The 22888-nt window shown below is 36.5% G+C and overlaps 3 protein-coding genes across 10 annotated transcripts in view; 2 read left to right on the top strand and 1 right to left on the bottom strand.

The window, feature by feature from the left end:
- The window catches only part of LOC115235424, a 67387-nt gene extending 48573 nt beyond the window's left edge, over nucleotides 1–18814 (top strand). For all 4 annotated transcript variants that reach the window (XM_029807216.1, XM_029807217.1, XM_029807215.1 and 1 more), the window contains 3 exons: nucleotides 15028–15088; nucleotides 15418–16844; nucleotides 17109–18814. In XM_029807216.1, coding sequence (XP_029663076.1) covers nucleotides 15028–15088; nucleotides 15418–16844; nucleotides 17109–17546 — 1926 coding nt within the window. In that variant the 3' untranslated portion in view covers nucleotides 17547–18814. The remainder of the gene's footprint in view (nucleotides 1–15027; nucleotides 15089–15417; nucleotides 16845–17108) is intronic.
- On the top strand, nucleotides 1615–12848 carry LOC115235429. Of its 5 annotated transcripts, none has more exons than XM_029807226.1 (4): nucleotides 1615–2259; nucleotides 11330–11837; nucleotides 12302–12481; nucleotides 12624–12848. In XM_029807226.1, exons 2-4 carry the CDS (start codon nucleotides 11430–11432, stop codon nucleotides 12828–12830), a joined length of 795 nt encoding a protein of 264 aa, XP_029663086.1. In that variant the 5' UTR covers nucleotides 1615–2259; nucleotides 11330–11429; the 3' UTR covers nucleotides 12831–12848. The 5 variants fall into 5 exon arrangements, with proteins under 5 accessions (XP_029663086.1, XP_029663085.1, XP_029663090.1 ...); XM_029807225.1 differs by lacking the exon at nucleotides 1615–2259 and adding an exon at nucleotides 2397–2594; XM_029807230.1 differs by lacking the exon at nucleotides 1615–2259 and adding an exon at nucleotides 2547–2567.
- Nucleotides 18815–19522: 708 nt separating the features above from the next.
- Nucleotides 19523–22809, bottom strand: LOC115235426 (glucosidase 2 subunit beta). Its single transcript, XM_029807222.1, has 2 exons — nucleotides 21707–22809; nucleotides 19523–21625 (listed from the first exon to the last, which is right to left on the bottom strand). The coding sequence occupies exons 1-2, from the start codon at nucleotides 22635–22637 to the stop codon at nucleotides 20943–20945; spliced, it is 1614 nt and encodes a 537-aa protein (XP_029663082.1). The 5' UTR covers nucleotides 22638–22809; the 3' UTR covers nucleotides 19523–20942.
- Nucleotides 22810–22888: the final 79 nt, after the last annotated feature.

Here is a 22888-nt window from a genome sequence, read left to right on the forward strand (position 1 = left end):
TCTGAAGATATATATGTTTCTCTCAGCGCAAATGAATATAATTTTATAATTATACCGTAATATTAAAGTTAAATGTATTATAATGTGAGAAGGATTAACTTTATTATTATATATGTATGTGTATATATTTGTATATATATATATATATATATATATTATATATATTCAGTTTAAGAATATTTCTACGACAAAAAGTACACATATTTTCTGTTGATCCTTTCTAAGATTTCCGTTATCGATGATAAATGCATCGGATTTGTTCTAATAAGCTAGATTTTGATTTCCGTGTCGGCTCATGCCTTTTCCGGTCACGATCGTTTTTCCGTTTCGTGATGAAGAAGAAAAAAGAGAGCACGATTGCTGCACGAAAGTGCAGCAATTCGATGGCGACGTTCTCGCGATTGCGAATCATTGCGCCGCGACAATGGCTCTATGGAAGGCTCTTATTTAACATCGAGAAAGGAGCAGAAGTGGTTGTAGGTGAATGGCGGCGATGGAGAGAAAATAAACTGTTTCTCCGAATAAATATCCATTTGCAAACATTAATTGCAACAGGAGGAGTCACGCGTGCATCGTGTAAAGCGATCATTGCTCCCTATCGGCTTCTAATATTAGCTTTACATTTCGCTTGAGCGTAAAACAGTACAGTGACACAGTTCTTTTTTTCTAAACAATCGAGTGATACGAAACTCGGTCGGTCCGATCTACTTAAAACATCTGCTTTCAACAATTCGCAAAAAATTTTAATAAATTACTAAGCGAAGAATTAATAAGCGATATAATCCAGATTTCTAGTTAAATTTCAATATCACATATATTATCTCGCCGGGTTAAATTATATTCGTGATGAGATATATATAATAAATTTCGTAAAATGATTCAAGGCTCCAAAAGTTTCACGATTTTAGTATTAATTTTTTAAAACGAGATTACGTTTTACTCTCTTTCTCTATCTCTATTATTATTTTTTTGTTTTTGTTTTTTTTTACCGTGTCAAACGATGTTAGGCGAGAGATGACGAATGGAAAAGAAGATCGGATAGAAAAGCTTTCCTACTCTTACTTCAACAGCCAACAGCTGGCAAGCAGAGAGATGGATAGCACCGTTAGTACGCGGCTCGTCCGACTCCTCATAGATCAGTCTTCTCGATTCTCGCCTCTCTTTATTTCTTGTCAGAGGCCATTAAATGTTCAGGGACGTACGGGATTTGACACCCTCGGGAAATCACGTTGAAATATAAGCCTAATCAATATTGAGAGCTTCGTGTTACTGATAAATTTTTGAATAAAAATGAAATTGATTTTAAGGAAATTTTCGCGATAAAAACCACAAATGTTTCACACTTTTTATATGAATTAATATAGAAAATAATAAAAATAATTTTTTATACGAATTGAAATATTAAAATTCAAATTTCGAAAAAGATTTACGCGGATTTAATTAAACAATAAGATAATTCCATTTCAATGTTGGCTAAAAAATTAATTCTGTAGAAATTATACACATTATATATTATTATATTACATGTTACTACAAAATATAATTATATATTTGTGGTCTGTCAAAAATATTGAATCTGAGGTTGAATTTAGGATATAAAAATGCAATATACTGGTATTTTCATTTATAAATCCTCTCTTATTTTCTACAAACAAAAATTTTTTTAAATGTGTCGTCTAACAGGCTATTCCTATTTGTTATACATATTTGTTATCGTTACAACAAAAAAAAAAAACAAAGCTTCCTCTATGAGGAAGCAAAAGGTGCTGATAATGTACAAGCGGTCTTTTAAAATTTAAAATTTTCTTTATATAAATATGAAATATATTTTTAAAGTTCTGTAAAAATATATTTATACCGATTTATAAATTAAATTCGCTAAACATTATCTTAACTACTTTAAAGAAGATAACAATTTTTTTAACTAAGATGAAGCTATGAAACAATAAGCTTTATATATTTATTCTCCAATGAATCTTCGAGATGTGAATTTCTAAAAAAACAAGCATAAATTGCATGCAACACGTCATGGTGCATGGTATCTCCGCATACGTTCCTGAGACCTCCACCACTTGGTCTGATCGGTATTTGCCACTTCTACTGCCGTCCAAGTCCGGCGGGACGAGAAGCTAGGATCCGCGCGACTCGACTCGATTCAGTCAGTACCGCGCCGCGACGCGTTTTCCGCACGCGTAACGCGAGTAGAGATACGTGTGCGCGAGTCTAGGAAATTACCGTATTTGCCCCTTTCTCTATCAGGTGAAGGGCTTCTCGTTATATAAATCGCGATCGATCGCACTGACCTTCGGCTCTCGGCGGTGCCAGTCGTTCAGTCGGAATCATTGATCGCCGCAAACCGTACACTTTGCTCTCTCGGTTTTAAATTAATAATCCTAATTAATTATAAAGTGACAAAAGTAGGAAGAAAGAAAGAAAGAGATGTTAATGCCAGAAAGGCGGTTGTGCGCGCTTTCATCGAGTCGTTGATGCTTCGAGAAGCGAAAAGTGTCGTTGAAAAAGATTTTTATCGAAGTCCTATTACGCTCTTGATATTTTACGCGTCTAAAGTAATTAATTTGCGATGATATATATACGTACGTACATATACATACAATGTACATCAACGATTTAAACGATATCTCGATTTTATCCTATCGTCGAACCTGACATGACCACCAATTAAAGCAATCGTGTCTCGAATAAATTTTATATCTGCCTTTTCATAAATCGATAAGATAAACTCGAAATTCAATTTTTCAACACTCAACTATTGATACTTAAAATTCCTCAAATTTGACATTAATTTTTAATTGATGTGATCGTAAGCATCACGTCAATTTTTCTAATATAATACAAATTCGTCGATAGTACACAAGCGTTATTTTATTATTGCAAGCTAACTGATCAACAATTATAATCTGTTGACCATACTTGTGAGATTCATTATACGCGAGCTGCAAATGAAATAGAGACTGAGAACTGTGTTTAAGATCGTTCTAATAACGATCGCTGGACGACAACTCTCGTTGTCGTTACGAGCGAACGATGGAAATTAGCATGTACCCTGCATTCTCCTACTTCCTCTTTCCTCGCATCGCTAAGCATACGCATTCATCGGAACAGACTCACGCTCTTCTTTTCTTCTCGCGTACTATTACAATGAGATTAATATTTCGATCGCAGGCAGCCACTTTTCGCGCTTCCCGTACTGTTGTTTAACCGATCGATCGACCGCACCTGAAGGATATCTAGAATCTTATTGTCTCTCACATGGTCAATCGTGCACAGAACTTCCTATATTCGACTTATGTCAAATTCAATGATCGTAAATCGCTTGGCATTGGGTTCGACTCGCTCGATTTATCGCAAAAACTGCATCTCTTTAATAATGTCACAATAATATACAGACGAATAATAGCACAATTAGATATTTTTTAAATCTTTTTTAATTTATCCAATAGAATATTACGTTCGGATACTATATATATATATATATATATATATATATATATATGAGTAAAATAATATAACAATTGCTTTACATTATACATAATATTAATAGCTGTTGCGATGACCAGAAAGATCTGCAAAGATCTTTATATTGTTTCAACTTTTTGCATTTTTTATTAATTTACATTAACGAGCTTTATATGTGCTTCCCGTGTCTTTTTATCGTTTTTTCATTTCGTGTTTCAAACAATCATCATTAACTCTGTTTCTGTCAAGCGATTCTGTAATTTCTTACTTTTCTGGGCCCAGAATTGCTATCATAAATCTTTTCTGTATTCAATAATACTCGTGTCTCTTTCTCTCTCTTTCTATGTATTACAAACAAATTGCAATACATATACATACATGCTCCATATGCAAATGCAAAGTATAATGTGGTTTCCTTATAATCTTTCTTTCGCCATTTTCTACTCTACGCAATCTCGCATTTATGAGTGCTACATTTGAATAGTTCCGCACCCATCTGTTCGCACCGTATCTCTCTTTCATAAAGATAATTTCAATCAGAGAACAGATTTACATGAAATCTTTTAACGACTTGTGTTACATTATATTAAATTTTTTTAAGACGTTAGGATATTTAATATTGAATGAAATTACAAATTGTAGATATAATGATATTGATAATAATATCAACGGGGACTATTTCATAAAAATCTTGAAATTATTCGATAATTATTCGATAATATTGAGTGAATATTAAAAAATAAGATTTTTAAAGAACTAATAAAATTACACATTAATTTTAAATTGTTATTTACCGTGTAATCAATTCGTTAATAAAATTACATATTTTATTAATATTACATAATTACATGTCTTTATGCAATCTCGAATAAAAAGAGGCAAACTTTTTAATATGTCTCTCTTTTTTACATCAAATATTCAGTGCTATTTGATGAATTCCTCGATTTTCCTGTTGCCATAATTACGAACTGTTAATCACAGTCGTTTCACGATTGTGCATTTTTTTCTCATTTTCGTAATTGTTGAAGTATGCGATTAGATTAGATGGAATTCGCAAAACTCGACTCGGAATCGAATCGTGCTTTATTAAGAAAGAATATTACCGATATCTCTTATCGCGTCACTTGCACCAAGTCGTTCGCAATATTAATTAAAGGCCATACTGATGCGCAGAACGATGAATTTTAACCGAATCGGGTATATGGATGCAGCTTGATTTGATCAAAATCTCTTCGCATTCAACAACATTCGATCGTATAGTACAACAATCTACCTCTGCTACTTAAATGCAACGCTATTTAATTGTTGTATTGTTCATTCGTTTATAATAACCGTGCAGTAGCCCGAATTAAACGCCTCGTCTGCGATATATATAACGAGCGGCGATCGCCGCTATCACACTCGGCGATCTACCATTTACTTTCTTTATACATATATACATATGTGTCTCAAGGGCAGATACAGGTGCAAATGCAGCACACAATGCTTCCCTCGAAAATCTCTCTCTCTTCCGCGGCGTCTCTATTAAATCACGCAAATCTCTCACTTTCATCAGCCGGTTCTCTTTAAATATATGATGCTAACTGCAACATCTATATATATATATATATATTGCAAAAAAAGTCCGATATTTAAAAAAAAGCTGCTTATGTAAAATGATTGATTCAATTATACATGTATAATTTCCAACATTACATATTTATGACATACATATATTAATGATGTGTGCGTCAGACGTGATAAAATAAAAGGGCGATCTCACACATAAATCGCCGATGGAACGCGTAAAAATATCGATACGCGATGGCGCTTAACGTATAAATCGAAAGAACCCGATAACCCGACACGATTTTCTTTTTCACAAAGCGGGGGCCCCGTAGTAATACAATATCTCGGATAACTTTCTCACGGTACACCATCACATCGCTTCCCTCACGGTCCTCTCCGCGATCTCTCGGTTTCTTCTCCGCCGCGTTTAATTTCTCCAAATCACGGACGCGCGTCTTGCGAACGCCTTCGATTTCTCGTCGATGATGAAAAGTATCGGAAAGCTGAATCTCTCTCGTATATTCGCTTTCCATATTTTCTCTCTCTCTCTCTCTCTCTGTCTCGAACGATTATCGCCATCGACAAAGCGACGAGAGAACAAACGATTCCCTTTTTTCTCTTCTCCTTTTCCCGTTCCCTGCTATCTCGATCTCCGGCGAATATACCTATATGCGGCGAACGGATTTTCATTCCGCAAAAGTGCGCGAGAATCCGGCGAAATGGAAATCATCAACCGCGGTGATGTTTCGCGTCGTTATCGCGATCGCGCGTTCTGCAAGAGAGTCAGTCACTTTCTTCCTGCGGATACGTCTCGCGTGAAATACGCTCGTTGTTTATGCGCCGGAAAGGCTAACAAACCGGCCGGGCCGCGTGTGAATTAAAAATCTGCTGGTCGGTTACGTTAAGCGCAAGATTTTACGATTCGCCTTCGTTCAATAATCTCGTGCGTGATTCGATCTGCAAAAAGTTTGAACTCTTGTAAATCTGATGTAATTCAAACTCTCTATTCTTTCTCTCTTTATTTTTAATGAGTCTGGTATATATATTTCCATATATATTTTCTGTGAATAGAGAAAAATATATATTTTTTATTTATATATTCTGTTCTTCATAGTAAAATATTATATAATATTATTGTATGAAAATTTAATTGTGTAATATTTTCTTGCAAAAGCTACGAAATTAAAAAAAAAAGGTATCTTAAAATATAAGGTTTATCTCTCTTATCGATACAATGAGATGACCTACTATTAAGCAACATATAGCTATATATTTCTGGAAAAAAACACGGTACATGTATACATTTCTCGACCTTAGGATCAGAATATAACTATGCAGATGATGTTGTTCGACATTAATATATGTGTATAATTCGGCAAATGTATTTTATTGCGTGTCCATTATATGATATATCAAAAATACGCCATGATACGTTATCAAAACGAGACTAATAATTTTTCGAATAGAGATAATTCTGTTTTACTATGTTATTTAACTTTTTATTTTTAATTGTTGCTTTATCGTAAATTCAATATTTAAATATTGCCGATTAATTTTAACTGAAAATATATATATTTTTTTTTTTACTAAATATAATATAAAGTTTTAAAATTTATCATATTTAAAGAATTAAAAGAAGTATTATGTCGAGTCAATATATGCATACACAAAACGTTTGGGACTAGTTTTATTATAATATTAATTAATTCTCAAATATTTTATTATTATATATTATTATTAATTTTAATCGCACAATCAAGATATATAATTCTATCAAATTAATTAAAATAATATAATTATGAATTAGATGGAAATATCTTACGAAAGCAACCGTCTTGATATACAGTTATAAAAATACAAATAATAAAACATGTTCTTTAGTGCGATTCGAAATGAGCGTTTACTCCAACATTTAAATCGAAAAATTGAAGTAGAAGGGGAAAATATGCGTTTCATAGAAAACAAGCAGAGAGACTGTCGAGTTTATTAATGTCGCACTAATTTTGGTCGGTTAGGGAGCGCGGTTAAATTGTTGATGGCGAAATGCGTCGTGAGAACTAGGTGGACCTTAAACCGTATTCCGCGTGTCATTTAAGAGCAAGTTCTCTTTCTTTCGAAACGGGTTTTCTCGGAACGTGTTAGAAACGTGACCGTGTCTGCAATGCGAAAAGAGGAAAAGAACATGCCCGTGTGTGTCGCAAGAATGTAATTATCGTTTTGTTTGCGCATAAATTATAATTATATATTATTGTACTTTCGGACGCGTGTTACATTAGTAAAACCCACAACAGCCCACAATTTCCGTCAAGCCATTGAACCTTGGTAGTTTACATAATTTTTAATGAAATTTTATGTTTTTAACATCGTAATATATAATTTTTAAGCAGAGAGAAGTGTTAATACATCTGCAACTTTTAAATTTGAATTAATCTTAATTTGAATATTGATTTATCAGGGTTTATAATGATAATAACTATGACATTCATTTAACTGTAATAGTTATAAAAGTTGAAATAATAGAAAAGTAATTGCATAGAATAATAATAATAATAATAATCGTAACTCTTGTTTGCGTATTTTTAAATGTAAACACGTCCACGATATATAGAATCTGCGAATTAAAAATCCGAGTTTTTCGTGTTTAATGTGCGTTTGTTTCACGACCTCTTGGCAATTGACCCGAAAAGCTGCATTTCCCGCTTCTATTTTACTGTTCTTCCCTCCCTCTTCCTCCCTCCCTCCTCTCCTCTCTCTCTCTCTCTCTCTTTCTGTCCCTCTCTGATTTCGTATCAGCTGCCTTTTACAATGCCGCGGAAACACGAGCATGGCTTTCGCGCGTGTCGTGCTAGATTTCCAACGTCCTTTTCTCTGTGACGAAAATTGCGCGCACAATTCGTCGGACGCACATTTAATTCGCGAAACTGTATGATGTATCGGCGAAATAGGGAGAGAAGAGAGAAAAAAAGATAATGAAAATTGAGTCGAAGAAATCGTTTGATGCTTATCTTGGCGCGATTGCATTACGATTTTTCGTCTCGCCGACCAACTCGCGGGAAAACACGGCGATAAATAATGGTAGACAAAGTTGTTGCGCGACTCCTCTCTTAACGTTTTTATTTCTGTCCAAATAAATAATGCCCGAATAATCTCGCTCTACGTGCGACTTTCACGCGGTTGTTGTTTAAAAAATTCAGTATCACAATCGCGCGATGGGATCTCTCGCGATCGCCGACTCGCGTGGCTCGCAATTATTTCTAACGATGCACAGGCAACGAGAGAGTATATATCTATTTGAGTATTATTATTATCTCGCACACGTTTCTGCAAATAATACATTTGTGCAATTAATAATGCATCTTACCCGAGGCGCGGCTCGCATCCGTCAAGTGCATTCGCAGTTGTTGCTGCTGCTGCGGCCGCAAATTGCAACCGCGATTGCACGGAGAAACCGCGTTCGAACTGCATTTGACATGAAAATAGAGGTCTCGATCAAGTCGGTGAACGAGGGAAAAAGTTACAAACTCGTCGGAGCATAAAACATAACTTTTTCGCCTTTTATCTCTTTGGACAAGTTAAGTTTTAAAAATTAATTTAGTCTTAGATTATTTACGCTCGCGCTTGTATGAATAGTTAGGAAAATTTTAAAGTGATTTTGGTTTTCGAAAAACCTGTTTTTTTGAAATCGAAATAATTTTGCATTTTAAAAATATTGGCTGGCATTTGCGACGAAAGAATTAATATTTTTAAAAATTGAAATATTATATATACTCTCTCTCTCTCTCTCTCTCTCTCTCTCTTTCTATCTTTTTCTTTCTAATATATCTAACAATAAAACAACGAAACGTTTCAATAATATGTAAATTCGATATAAAAACTAATGTTACCGAGTAAAAGTACTGATACTTAAAGGATTAACAGACATTGAATTACGCAATTGCCGTAATTATTGATTGCAACACGTAAAAGGTTCTGCCTTGTTTAGTTCGTTTCCTTGGAGTTATCGACTCTACTTTCTCTCGACTGCGTAAAAAATTATTGTATTCCGCAATATCCGTTAGTTATGACATGTACAGGCGCGTTACTTACCTCTGCTGAGAACATAAATCGACAACTAAATGTGTGCTTATTGATAGATAGATGTGACCACATTTATAGAATACGATAATAGATTATCTGACTATTTAGATGCATAGAATTTATCTATACATATTTACGTTATAACTGAGATATTAGACTATTTTACATTCTCTTTATCTATATATTAAATTAACGTTATCATCAATTCGTCTTGTTACATTATTTAAAATTTATTAATTATATAAATTTTTCCATAAATCGAAATTTTGTATTTTTTATAGGCAGTACGTTGTTTTTTTTTTATACATGCTTTAAGGGCTTTATATTTTAAAATTTTATTTTTACTTATGAATATAATAATATAAGAGATACTACACTATGTAATTGTATCTTTATATTTAAAATGATCATCAGTTTTTAAAAAACAATTAAATTTCCGATTCGTAAGAGATAAAGATATATAATCGCGAAAACAAAGTTTAATTAAAACGAGCTTATTGTTTTAAAAGCAAAGCTATATGGAGTGTTATTGATGTCATAACGAGGTCGAAGCATTATTTTGATTTCTCTTTGTATCACGTAGCGTGATGTTATAACAAACGTGAACGCGTATGGTGTGGTGTTTAACGATTGCGCGAGAAGAATCACGGCGGTGATTGAGCAAATATCGTGGGCGATTTACGTGGGCTGATTCCTTGATACGAAATGTCTATTTGCCGGTATGAAATTGGCGAAGAATGAAGAAATTCAAATTTGACTTTTTCTCACGCTCGCTCTCTCGTTGCCAAATCGAAGACGCTGCCACCCACGAAATTAGTCGGCATTTAATCACAACAATGGAAAAAAAATTGAGCGACTTATTTAAGCAACCGCAGCAACTCTTTAATTGATTATGCGCATTGGAAAAACGAGTTTTAAAGTTAATTAGCGGCATTTTAAATTTCACCGTCAATAGCTTATACGAAGGAGAAGGAAACGGAAAGAGAGAGAGAGGAGGAGGAGAAAAACAGTTATTTATAGAATTTTTGAGGTCAGTGGGAAGTGCGCGATTTCTTTGAGATCGACAATTTGACTTATGAAGATAAAAGACGAAGATGACGCGGCGCGAGATAGAGAGAGAGAAGGAGATTATTACGTGGGAAGCGATCGGGATTGCGCGGATCCTTGTAGGTCGAGGAAACGAGGACGAGGTGCTGGATTAGCTTGGCCCGTGCGAAGTTTTGTGAAAAGGTGCGCGTTAATTGTGAAAAACAGGTAGCCCGGTTGGCGTTGATATTTATATTGCGAGTTAGATTAGCCGTCGTTTGATTGATTTTTTGGGCTCTTCTCGAATCAACCTCGCGTAGCATTTTAGCATTCAGGGAAAAATCTCATTGACGCTCAAATCTAGGAAAGCCTAATCGGGATGAAGAATAAATTTACGTTACATAAATTCACGCCAATCCGGGAGCAGGCCACATTTTTACATTCCTTCGAAGACACACGTGAAAAATTGAATTTTACGCGCGTATTCTCGAGTGGAGAGTTAATCGAAATTACGAATGAAATCTTAAGAGCTACGAATTCGGCATAAATCGATGGGAATTAGAAAACTGGCGTGACGTCACATTCTTTTCGAGACGCATGTAGAAAGTATTATTGACTATATATATTTGCAATTTTAATGGCCAGCATCTATATTCAAGTATCAATAACATTTTCTATATATGTATATAGTGTTGCAATGTATAGCAGTATATTATAAAATTAATCAAATTAGATATGAGTAATTAATCGTATGAAAGCCTTTATCGATGTTAAAACGAGATTTTAATCGAAAAAAAATGTGAACTCATATATACTTAAAGTGCGTCTACACCTTTATGATAATTAGAAAACGGGTTAGACGTCATTCTAATACTTACTCGTAGAAAATTTAATCGCCACGCGCTATTGGAAAATTAATCGAGAATAATTATAAATTGATATAAAAACGTGAAAATGTCAAATTTAACATAAAATATTGCGGTAATTAGAAAATTTCGTAATGTTTTATTAAATATAACAATATAAAATATAATTGACTGGAAAATTAATTCTATTACTACATGCGATTTAATTCTATAGAAAGTTTCAATGGCATTTGATTGAAAACTAATTATTGCGAAAAAAAAGTAAGAGATACCGACTCGATATGAATTTATTGGCGATTGTCGTCACTCCATTTTGACGATACGGGTGTTTCCAGCCGAAAGCTTCGTATGAATCACAGAGGACAAATCTACCACGTGCACGTATAATTACGTGAAGAGAGCCCATTGCGATATCCAATTACACGTTCCGTCATCATGGTGGTGTCGCATCGCGAGCCTAGCATATCGTCAAACATACGGGCGATAATCGAGCAGCTGAACTTGAACCCGGTGGAGAGGAGGCGGCTGATCGACAAGACCAGGCAGGAAAACAATACGCGATGCAAGAGCTTCCCAGATGGTATAGTGACGGTGGAGTCGCAAACGCCGAAGATCAGCATCGGCGTTTACGGCTGTAAAGATCGAAGTACCGAATTCAGAGTGCCAGATCGTCCGATTACAATGCGCAAGATCGAGATGGAGCGATCGAGATCGAAGGTGGATACGCGACAGAGGCTCCCGACGCAGAAAAAGGAAGCGCCTCCTGTATGCCAGGTGAAAATAGAAGCGCCTTCCACACAAATGGAGAGAGAAGTGAGGATGGAACGCGTAATCACGAACGAGGTAAATCGATGATAATGTTCATCGCGATCAAAGCTCGCTGTACTCTTGTAGAGAGATAATTAATTTATTGCTAATCGTAACTTATTTTGAATTTAATATTCACATGATTGTGTGTAATTTATTCGTTTCTTTATTTACAACTTTTTTATAATTGAGAAATATTAATTAAATATTTATTAATAAAAAAAAATACCGTATATACGTGAAATTTTGCATTAATTACATCATACACGCACAATTAAATTTATATTAGCTTAACATTGTGTCATACAAATTATTAATTCAACAAGTTGAGATTGTAACATAAAATAGAAACGTTTAAGATATTTTTTAAAATATTTCGGGATTTTATTAAATGCATTCTTTTAACCAAATCGAACGGGAACGAAGACACATGATCAATCGATCGTGTACACATATGAAAACGCGGATAATGTTTAATCTGAGATATATAAAAACTCAAGGGCAAGTTGGAGTGTCGGTCGATAGTGACTATCGGATCCTTTAAAAAGGATACGACCCTTACCAAGGATGATAGCCGAACGAGATCGACGACGATGCCAGTATTGACGAAGATCCTTCCGACAGGTCAACGGATCATCAAGAGAGAGCATATCACTCGAATCGACTCCTGCACGATCGAGGTAATCGATCGAATGATAAATAGCGAGATCTCTATCGCGAGAATCGCGATAAGCACGTATTTTTTTCATGCGGCATAATTATTACGCACAATCAATATAACAATTATATAATCGATCTGTGTGTACGATCTATCTGCCCAAGGACAAGATCGCGGACGCATCAGGAGTGTCGATCAGACCATTGTACAAAATTGAAGATTGTGTCAGATCGAAGAAGCCAGATACGGCGACGAACGCCAGAATTCCTCGAGCTACGAAGGAACACATGATTTCAAAGGAACAGACTCGCGCCGAGGACATGGTCGAGGTAATCGATCCATCAATATCAGCGCGAGCGCGATCCCCATAATTTTCTGAATGTCAAATATTATATATATATGTTACAATTATAAAAAAAAATTAATTGATAATTACATGTTTGTCAGATTAATTTCTATTTTACATTTTCAAGAAATAAGATAATGTGAGATTTTTCAAAAGATTTTTCATAAAGAATTAAAAAGTAAGCTTTTTTTATAATTTAATTATTAATTGTTGTTTGTGATGGTTATTTATATAATATAATATTAAAAATAATTAAAATTATATATAAAATAAGATTTATATACTTGTATAATATAGAAGATTATTATAATTTTTCTCTTATTCTGTATATTGTGTAATATTCTGAGATATTATACAAGACTTGGTATTCAGCATACAAATGACTTTAACGGGTCGAGAATTAGCGTCCACGTTCGTGTCTCATTACCGGTCTCGCGCTACGCCCGCGTGACGATCGAATTGCGTGAATCGCGCGATCGCCCGTGCAATTACGTGCCGGTTAAGAGAGGACGGACGAACCAAATCGAACGGGAACGAAGACACATGATCAATCGATCGTGTACACATATGAAAACGCGGATAATGTTTAATCTGAGATATATAAAAACTCAAGGGCAAGTTGGAGTGTCGGTCGATAGTGACTATCGGATCCTTTAAAAAGGATACGACCCTTACCAAGGATGATAGCCGAACGAGATCGACGACGATGCCAGTATTGACGAAGATCCTTCCGACAGGTCAACGGATCATCAAGAGAGAGCATATCACTCGAATCGACTCCTGCACGATCGAGGTAATCGATCGAATGATAAATAGCGAGATCTCTATCGCGAGAATCGCGATAAGCACGTATTTTTTTCATGCGGCATAATTATTACGCACAATCAATATAACAATTATATAATCGATCTGTGTGTACGATCTATCTGCCCAAGGACAAGATCGCGGACGCATCAGGAGTTTCGATCAGACCATTGTACAAAATTGAAGATTGTGTCAGATCGAAGAAGCCAGATACGGCGACGAACGCCAGAATTCCTCGAGCTACGAAGGAACACATGATTTCAAAGGAACAGACTCGCGCCGAGGACATGGTCGAGGTAATCGATCCATCAATATCAGCGCGAGCGCGATCCCCATAATTTTCTGAATGTCAAATATTATATATATATGTTACAATTATAAAAAAAAATTAATTGATAATTACATGTTTGTCAGATTAATTTCTATTTTACATTTTCAAGAAATAAGATAATGTGAGATTTTTCAAAAGATTTTTCATAAAGAATTAAAAAGTAAGCTTTTTTTATAATTTAATTATTAATTGTTGTTTGTGATGGTTATTTATATAATATAATATTAAAAATAATTAAAATTATATATAAAATAAGATTTATATACATACTTTTTCCCCTCGCGCAATAGTTCTCGCGTTCGGGGCCGAAAGCAAGCGGCGACGCACCTGCGACCGGTTTCCGAAGCCGATCGCGGTTAAGTGGCCGCGGCTCGACTCTCGCACGGTGGTCAATACCGTTAGGGAACGACCGGGTGACGTGCCTCGCTCTTTCTCTCTACCCGGCCGTCGAGAATAACGCCGGTAACGGCGTCTGGAATTACGTTACACCGCATCGCGCGCTAAGTCTCTATTTCATCGCGTATGAGATAGATCGATCAATAAATCGAATAAATAAAAAATGATGAAGTTTCTACGGGTGAGAGAAAGAGAGAGAGAGAGAGAGAGAGAGTTGGAAGGAACGTGTCTCTCGATATCTCTTTGAAAAATCATCAAAGTAATCAGTATATATATCGATAAAAAATTAACTAGACTAAAGCAAGTTCAAGTAGATACTTCTCGATATTAGTGGAATATGATTTGACAAAACAAGTGGCGTGTGTGTGTGCAAATTAAAATCAAAATTTTTGAGATAATAGAGATGAGTACACATATGCTGATGAGTATACATATTAGCATAGGCACATTATCCTCAAATAAAAGTCTAGATACTGTTGGATTTTTAGCTCGAATAAAATATCAAATTTTATTTTTTATATTCATTAATCGTGTTTGTTATATTAATTGTTTAAATTATGCATTGGTCGTTAAACATACATATACGTATTGTTCTATAAGAATTTAAAAAGATTAAGATTCGTTGGCATTGCATGATACATAATAAACGCAATCAGACCGATTAGATAATAAAAGCGATTTTTTTACGCAGATTACGAGATCAACGAAAGATACGGTCGATCGAACTGTTCTGGTGGCCAAGGAAGATTTACGTAAGTTTCATAGAACGTTATTTGCACGGTATCATTGCTTCACAACACTTCAAATTACACAACCATTCGCGATTTACAATTTTGTATGTTTAGTTATTTCATTATAATTCAAGTTTGCAAAAAAAAAAAAAGAATTAATATTTCTAAATATATTTCTCTTACAAAAATGATATCCAGGATTGAAATCCATTTCCTAATGTTCAATTGTTCTAAAAGTTACGAAATAATTTGTTTTTTACTAATCTTTACTTTGCATATTATTTATAATTTGTTATTGATATATTATTACTAATCTGAGCGAATGCAATTTTCTTCTTTGCTTCTAACAGCACAATTGGAAAGCGCGAGCTTGAATCATACGGCGGCACATCATAGGATTTCCGTGCGTCCAAAGAACCGACGTCCGCCACGTCGTACAGTATCAACGACGACACCATCCGATGTCGGCCTTTCCAACTCGCCGTCGATACCACCGACCATTGTCGAGGATACTCTAGACAGTTTGGAACAACAAAAACGGGAGCAACAAAAACAGGAACAACAACTATCTCAACCGACGATTAGCAATAGTAGTTTGTCACCGACCGAACCACCATCCAAAACTGTTGGCGTGATCAGAAAGTCGTCGAGCCGATTGTCCCGCAATTCTGACATCTTCGAGGAGTTAGAGTCGAGGCTGCCGAGGAAGACGAGTGCGACCTCGTTGTCGCCAGACAGCCTAGACGTCACGACGGTTTCACAGAGCAGCGCGGAAATGGCCACCGCCGCCACCGAGGAACAGCAGCAGCCAGAGATCAAATGGATCACTAGGAAACCATCAAACCGAATATCTAAGGGCTCCGATGTATTCGAGGAGCTGGAGGCAAAACTGCCGCGCAGGAGATCTTCGTCGAATCGGTTATCCAAATCGCCAGACAGCTTGGACTCAGCTCCCGGTTGTTGGTTCTCCAAATCCACCGATGAGGCCTTCGACAAACTCGTGGAGTATGACGAAATTGCGAAGCCGGTAGCCTCGGTCAGGCGACCGTTGCTAAATCCGATCTCAAAATCCACCGATCGCGTCTCCAAGTCGTCAGACAGTCTAGAGGCAATCGAACCGTTGGTAAGCGACGATTCGATCGAGCGACGACGGAACAGTTTTGATTTTCGAGCGCGCAAGAGCTCGAAGGTAATCTCTAAATCGTCGGAGAACTTTGACATGCTCGAGCAAAGCGGCTGCGTTGAAGCAGAGATCGGCCAGGAACTGCAAAAGAGGAGTAGCGTGTCCGATATTAATCTGTCGCGCAGTCGAAGACTGTCGAAGAGCATTTCCAAATCGTCCGAGAGCTTCGAGAGGATCGACATGAGCGACATGAAGGATGACGTCGACGTAGAAGTGCTGCTGGAGGATGATGCACCGAAAGCGGGTGGCAGACGGACCAAGAGGATGTCCTCAGAGAGCTCAGACAATCTAGATGGGGAGGATAGGCTGGAGAATAGGAGAGTCAGAAGAACGCCCAAGACCAGCATAGTGGACATGATAGTTTCTGGAGACGATCACGAGAGAGAGAGGCGACCAACACCTTCTAGAAAACCGTCAAGGCTTCAAAAGTCTTCCGAGAGCTCGGAATTGGGTAGTACGGATACTCTGGACTCAGAAAGGAGAAATAAGTCGTCGGAGAGTACCGAGACGCTGGACAGTCTCGAGAAGGACTTGGAACAGGATAGAAAAGACGAGGAGATAACGGATAGCGTGGTGGACAAGCGTGAAAAAAATGTAAGATATGTAAATATAATATAAACTATAAAAATATGTATTGTATTCTATCTGAGAAGAAATTACGTCATTTTTTATCAGACTTTACAGGATACTAAAATGGAAATTTATGTAAATCGAGAGATGCTAATTTATCTTATAGAAAGAGTTATATACATATATTAATTGACTAGATTATATATATATAACTTTTGTATATATTATTCTTCTTTCCTAATAGTGTTTCTTAAATAACAAAAAAATATATTTGATAATCTCTTTCAGGATTCTTGGTCTAGCAGAAACGTGGCAGTGACCGATTCCGATCAAGCATCGATGGGAGATGACACTGAGGATTCCAAGTCGCTTATTTCTGCCGATAACAAATACTATTGGCGCCAATCCTCCGAGCCGGTATCCAAGGAAAACTTGGGTATTCAACAGTTATTAGCTATTACGATAATGACCAGGATGGCCGATAACGGTAACAATCAACGCGGTTCCGTCATGTATCCGAAGAAAAGGCAACAAATGAGTACATCACAACCATCGTCACCCGTAGCAAAGCAGGAGGACACGAAGATGCTGTTCGATAATTTGTTAGTGAGCAGCAAAAACGATGAGGATCTGCAGAACATGCTCAACGGAAACATATCGGAAGTGTCAACTGATACCAAAAGTTTTAAGGAAAAGCTGATCATGTTCGAGAAACTCGGGAAATGAACGCGCGATGATAGAACGATGTGAAATCGTTCTCGCAATTCCTTTTTCGATTAGCGGACCACTTTGAAGGTGGTCAAAATTTAATGCAAAGACACGGGAAACCTGAGAAGAGATAAACGATCTCGTTTAGTGCTTGGTAAATATATACATATTGTTGTAGAGTACATCCTAGTGGAATGCATCCTAGTGCGACTATTTGGATCACAAAGAAGTTGATACAAAAGGAAATCAAAAATTCGATTGCGGATAATTATTTTTCGCAGAGAAGTTTGATTATATTCGCAGAGCTATGGAATTGAAATAAAAAAATAATGAAAGATAGGTTCGCTCGATGAGCGTAATTACATGTATAAAAATAATAAATTAAAATATTCTAAATACTGATTTATAGAGAAGATAAATTTTTGAAGTATCAATGAATACTTGATATTTAAATTATATCTAAATAATTTGCATGTTTTATACGTTAATTTGTGTAACTATAAACGTAATGTAACATCGTGGAATCTGTAACTCTTCAAAAATCAAAATAGCGTTCAGTTCAAGTCAATAATATCCGGCTCTGCTTCGTCGTCGATGCATTTGGGGAACAAAAATATCAGCCCGGCGGCAATTTTCTCAATTCTCGAACGTGTTTTTCTAAAACGTTAATTAAAAGTTAATACTTTATTGAGATTATATTTGATCGTGCATCAATGCTCATCACAGAGGAACGTATTCGCGAATGCATGTACATTCTCGTAAAAAGCTTTAGCGTTTACTCGCAGATAATTGTACAATAGTTTAGCAGATGATTCTCGGTATGCGACGCATTTATAAATATCGTGTATTATCTCATATCGTGTAAATATGAAAAAAATATATGTGTTATCATTTTAATTATCTTGAAGATAAAAAAATATATATAAATGTATCACACTATATATATAGTATATAGGATGTATCATATTTCACGCCCAAGAATTAGCGCTATTCCTGAATGAGAAATAAATTGAAAAGTCCTGAATTATTTTTTTTTCTGCGATGCTTAACGAAAGAGAAATTATTAAATAAAAGTCACTAAATCATTACCAAACAATTTCAACAATCATAAAAAATCAGCGACATTTTTTAAGCGGACATATGTTTGTGAGGCGTGCATCGAGTAGTGTACATGGCTACATTCAATCCGGCACATGGTTTACGAAGTATACCCGTTCAAAAAACGGTGTTGATTAGATGATTTTGTTTAATAACTCGTCCATTAAGCATTGCAAAAAAAAAAAAAAGAAAAAAAAGAAGAATTGTTCGACTCATTTTTCATTAAGAAATAACGCTTCGTGAGCTTTAATTATGATGCACTCCGTATATTAACGTTGATAATTGTAGTAAAGCCGCGGGGTATAACGATAGTCTAAGAAATGTTACGTGTGTGCAATTGTATTTTTTCGATGCTGGAAAACTGATGTTTATTCTATATAAAAGTATATTACTCTCTTATACAAATTGCCTACGGGTTGTCTATAAAACGTATAATTACGTTAAAATAGGCCTACAATTCTTTTGGCCGATGAAATGTCACTAGGTGATATTAAGAGTGATGGTCTCAATTTAATTTTAAATGCCTCTAAAAGATTGTTGAAAGGAGAAATAATGTATAAAGAGAAGAAATTGTGCGATATTTTGTCAATAGTTGAAGCACGTGATTACCCCGAACCTCTCGTTTTTTTCCGATGATCCAGAAAAGCGTTGTATAGTGCATATCATCTTATAATCGCCGAATTTCACAAGAAAAAAATGATTTTTGTAGCCTTTCAAGTGCCTTACCGAACTTATCGAAGAAACTAAATCAAAGTATCGTCGATGATAGAGAACGCAGAAATGTTATACCGTCATACTTCTTTTACCCTTCTTTAATTATTTAGATGATAAATGTGCGTTTTTTCGGATCCCGAAAGACCTCGTTTCATAGAGTAACGAGAAAAAAAAAAACTGGATTTAACTATCAAGTCTCATTGTAATATTATGTAATAATGTACAAGGAATAACAAGAGGAATTCTACACGCAGACATACATATGCATATACACGCATTTACACAGAACAAATCTCTTTTCATTGATGTAAATAAAGCTGCCATCACAAATTACAGTTACAACAGAACCTTTTTCTCTCTTTATTATATAATATACCCCATAGTATCGCGCATAGTTAAAAAATTACAAATATCCGACTTAAATGCTGAACATAGTCTGTACGCATATGTGACTAATCGAATCCCGGAAACGGTACATAATTATTTTTTCTGTTATCGTTTCGAGATATACGTACAAGTTTGGTATAAAGTATATGTTTCGTCGGACCTGGCATTTAGCCGTGATCTCAATTTTATTTTTAGATCACATAGAAACTTCTTTGTGTACAAAAAGAGGAATGTAACAGTCATTTTTAATACAACAGCTTTGCGCATAGTAATGATTTCATTATCGGTGCCACGGAGATAAGGTTTGAGAATAAATTACCTTGCAGTTATCACTAACCAACACTCTTCGTTCAATACTGAGTCAACGGACTCTTCGGATGCAAGGATGGATAATTGATCGCGATCGTAACGTTGTAGTTCGTATACACAGCGGCACATTTAAACGGGGAGAGAAATACTCTAATTACAATATTTCTTTTTCTATAAAAAAAAAATTATTTAAGTATTACCGTTTAAATCCGTCATGTATTGTATTAGATTTACCAAAAAATTCTTTTCGTCTTTTTTCTTTTTTTTATTAACATATTTTTGATTAATGTGTGTGTAAATTAACGTAATCCAAAGATAAGATATATAACAAATTTTGTTATATATGTATATACACATATATCGGGTTTATTTTTATACATCATATATTGATTTTGACTGGTTCATAATTTGTAATAATGTATGTGAGAGTGATATAAAAAAAGGCGATTGATTTTTTGATCAACCCAATACATGACTGGACTCTATGAGTTGACAATATGTTTTGTCTTTAATATTACAATTTTATCTGGTTGAGTTTATACAAAGTACTGATACTAAAATACTATACACAATAGAATCTTTTGTAAACTTTTTCTCGTCACCCAGATGCTTACAGTAATATTCACTATGTTATAGAAAAAAAATGTGTGGTGTACTATATCCCAATTCAGGACGAATAAAAAATATCTATTAAAATAAAGAAGAAAGTAAAAAAATGTCTAGTTACATTACTAATTACGACTGTAGTGTGGAAATATTTTCAAAACGATTCGTCCAACGTTGCTTTCTCGATCCTTGTAACACGTCTCGCAATCCGCGAAGAGCGTAAGTGCTTGACGATTCACATTGTACGTGCGACTGACCACGTGCGCGCGCTTTTATTGTTTTACTAACGGAGCAATAATTTCACAGTTCGTCATGCTTGTCCGCGGAGTCTGCCGAACTAGGATTGCAGAGTGCCGGCGTGGAGAATTCCATCGCGTACTCGCAACGACTCGGTTCCGTCACCGAGATGAGCTTGTTCTCTGTTCCGCACAACATGGTGACAATAGTGGAACGCGCCGGACCGTTCCAGCAAGTGAGACCTTGATCGTACTTCATCTTGGTGTACTTGTTATCGCCCGTTCCTACCCAGTCATACCAATGACCCAAATTGACGTCATTACCGCCGGATTTGGACCTCTGTGTCGTTTTACCGAATAAACACAGTTTGTAGATGTATTCTAGGTCAGTGTATTCGAAGCACTCGCCATCGAGCGCCGCGAATTCTTCTTCTGGCCCGTAATCGCGATCCAGTTTTTCCTCCAGCTGTCTAATTTCTGACTGCAACTCGTTGACGGCTTTCACGGTTTCCTGAAAACGTTCGCGAGCGCTATTGGCCTCATCAATGAGTGCTTGCGTTTCTTCGTCATATTGGACTTCTGGTTCCTGTGGTTCAGTCTCCTGTTCCTCTTCAGGGGTAGTTTCCTCTTCTTCTGTGTCTGTAGTTTCTTCCTCTTCGTCTTCTTCCTCTCTTTCATGATGTGAATCATCCAAAGGCTGTTGTTGTTCATCGGCTTCTTTTTTATTCTCTGCCGCTTTAAACATACCTGTAATTACATAATGAGATTGCATAACATTGCAAAAAGGTTATAGATTATAAAAAAAAAGCAAACTTTAATCTTATCTACCTTGCTCCAACATTAAGAAAGGTTTTATATTTGCCCACGCAGTATCTACAAATTCTTGCGGAGTGACTTCCTTCTTATCATTGAGGAAATATAGTGCTTCTTCTTCCGACACAGCCCCATCCCTATTTTTATCGAACGTAGCTCTGGTTTGCAATTCTGCCACTGTTATTGTACCACTAGAATCTGAATCCAGAATCTTAAAATAATCTTCCGCTTCGGAGACATTTAATTCCTCTTCCTCCTCGCCAGGCCTCTCCTCTGTTGCCGGTTGTTGTTCCGGCTCGACGGGTTTGTACTTTTCCAATGCCAAGCTCTCCCGTTCCTCTGCCTGTGTCTTTAAAATCTCCTTCTCCTTCTTCATTAATTCTGTTTCCGCATAATCCGCTCTTAGTTTCACCAAACGCGATTGATGCTCCGCCTTGATTGTTTTGCCTCTTGTCACTAACTCCAAGCGCAGCTTGTTACCATCTCGCGCCAACTGCTCCGCCTTCTGTTGCTCCAATCGGGCTTCCCGGCCCAATTCGTTGCAATTGTTTACACAGCGCGCCCTGGAAGCATATTCGTCGCTCGTGTCGCAGCAGTCGCACACGCCGTCATTGACCCATGACGACGGTATATAGGCCGGCTTGTGTCCGGCATTCTCGCAGTAGAACGAGCCGTTGGCACAGGCCGCCGTCCCGGGCTCATCGCTGCTGTCCCCGCAGTCGCAATAATCGTCGTTGACCCACGTGAACGGTATTAACCGGCTACCATCCAGGCACTCGAAGTCTCGATCCGGGCGATACAACGAGTTCTTTGCCACCGGTATACCGCGAATCTGTAACACCCCTGAGCCGGCTACGTGGCCCGGCGTGGCCAGGAGGAGGAGGAGGAGGAGGAGGCTCGCTGACATCGCGAGCACCAAACGCGATGCCTGATGATGATTACCCATCCTCTAGCCTACGAGGAGGTTTCTCCAAGTCACGTCACTCACTCACGTTGCTCACTCGAACGAATTACAGGAGCGAGGTTTCTTTTTTTTTTGAGGTTCGAATATGCGAATGTGACACGACACACCGCACGTTTGTCCTCGTCCTTCGATTGCGCGTGAGATAACACAATTAGTGTTACCAACTGTCTAGAAATAGTGATGTCCGATTGTCCGACAGAGATATTTTTCCATAGACATATAAAATATATAGA

Source organism: Formica exsecta, unplaced genomic scaffold, assembly GCF_003651465.1.
Source record: "Formica exsecta isolate Colony F162 unplaced genomic scaffold, ASM365146v1 scaffold222, whole genome shotgun sequence".
Taxonomy (NCBI): Eukaryota; Metazoa; Arthropoda; class Insecta; order Hymenoptera; family Formicidae; genus Formica; species Formica exsecta.

Coding starts and splice junctions, on each gene's coding strand:
- LOC115235429 (XM_029807226.1), top strand. CDS start 11,430: ATGGTGGTGTCGCATCGCGAGCCTAGCATATCGTCAAACATACGGGCG. Junction 11,838..12,301: donor AACGCGTAATCACGAACGAG/GTAAATCGATGA, acceptor TAAAAACTCAAG/GGCAAGTTGGAGTGTCGGTC. Junction 12,482..12,623: donor TCGACTCCTGCACGATCGAG/GTAATCGATCGA, acceptor TATCTGCCCAAG/GACAAGATCGCGGACGCATC.
- LOC115235426 (XM_029807222.1), bottom strand. CDS start 22,637: ATGGGTAATCATCATCAGGCATCGCGTTTGGTGCTCGCGATGTCAGCG. Junction 21,626..21,706: donor TTTCTTAATGTTGGAGCAAG/GTAGATAAGATT, acceptor ATGTAATTACAG/GTATGTTTAAAGCGGCAGAG.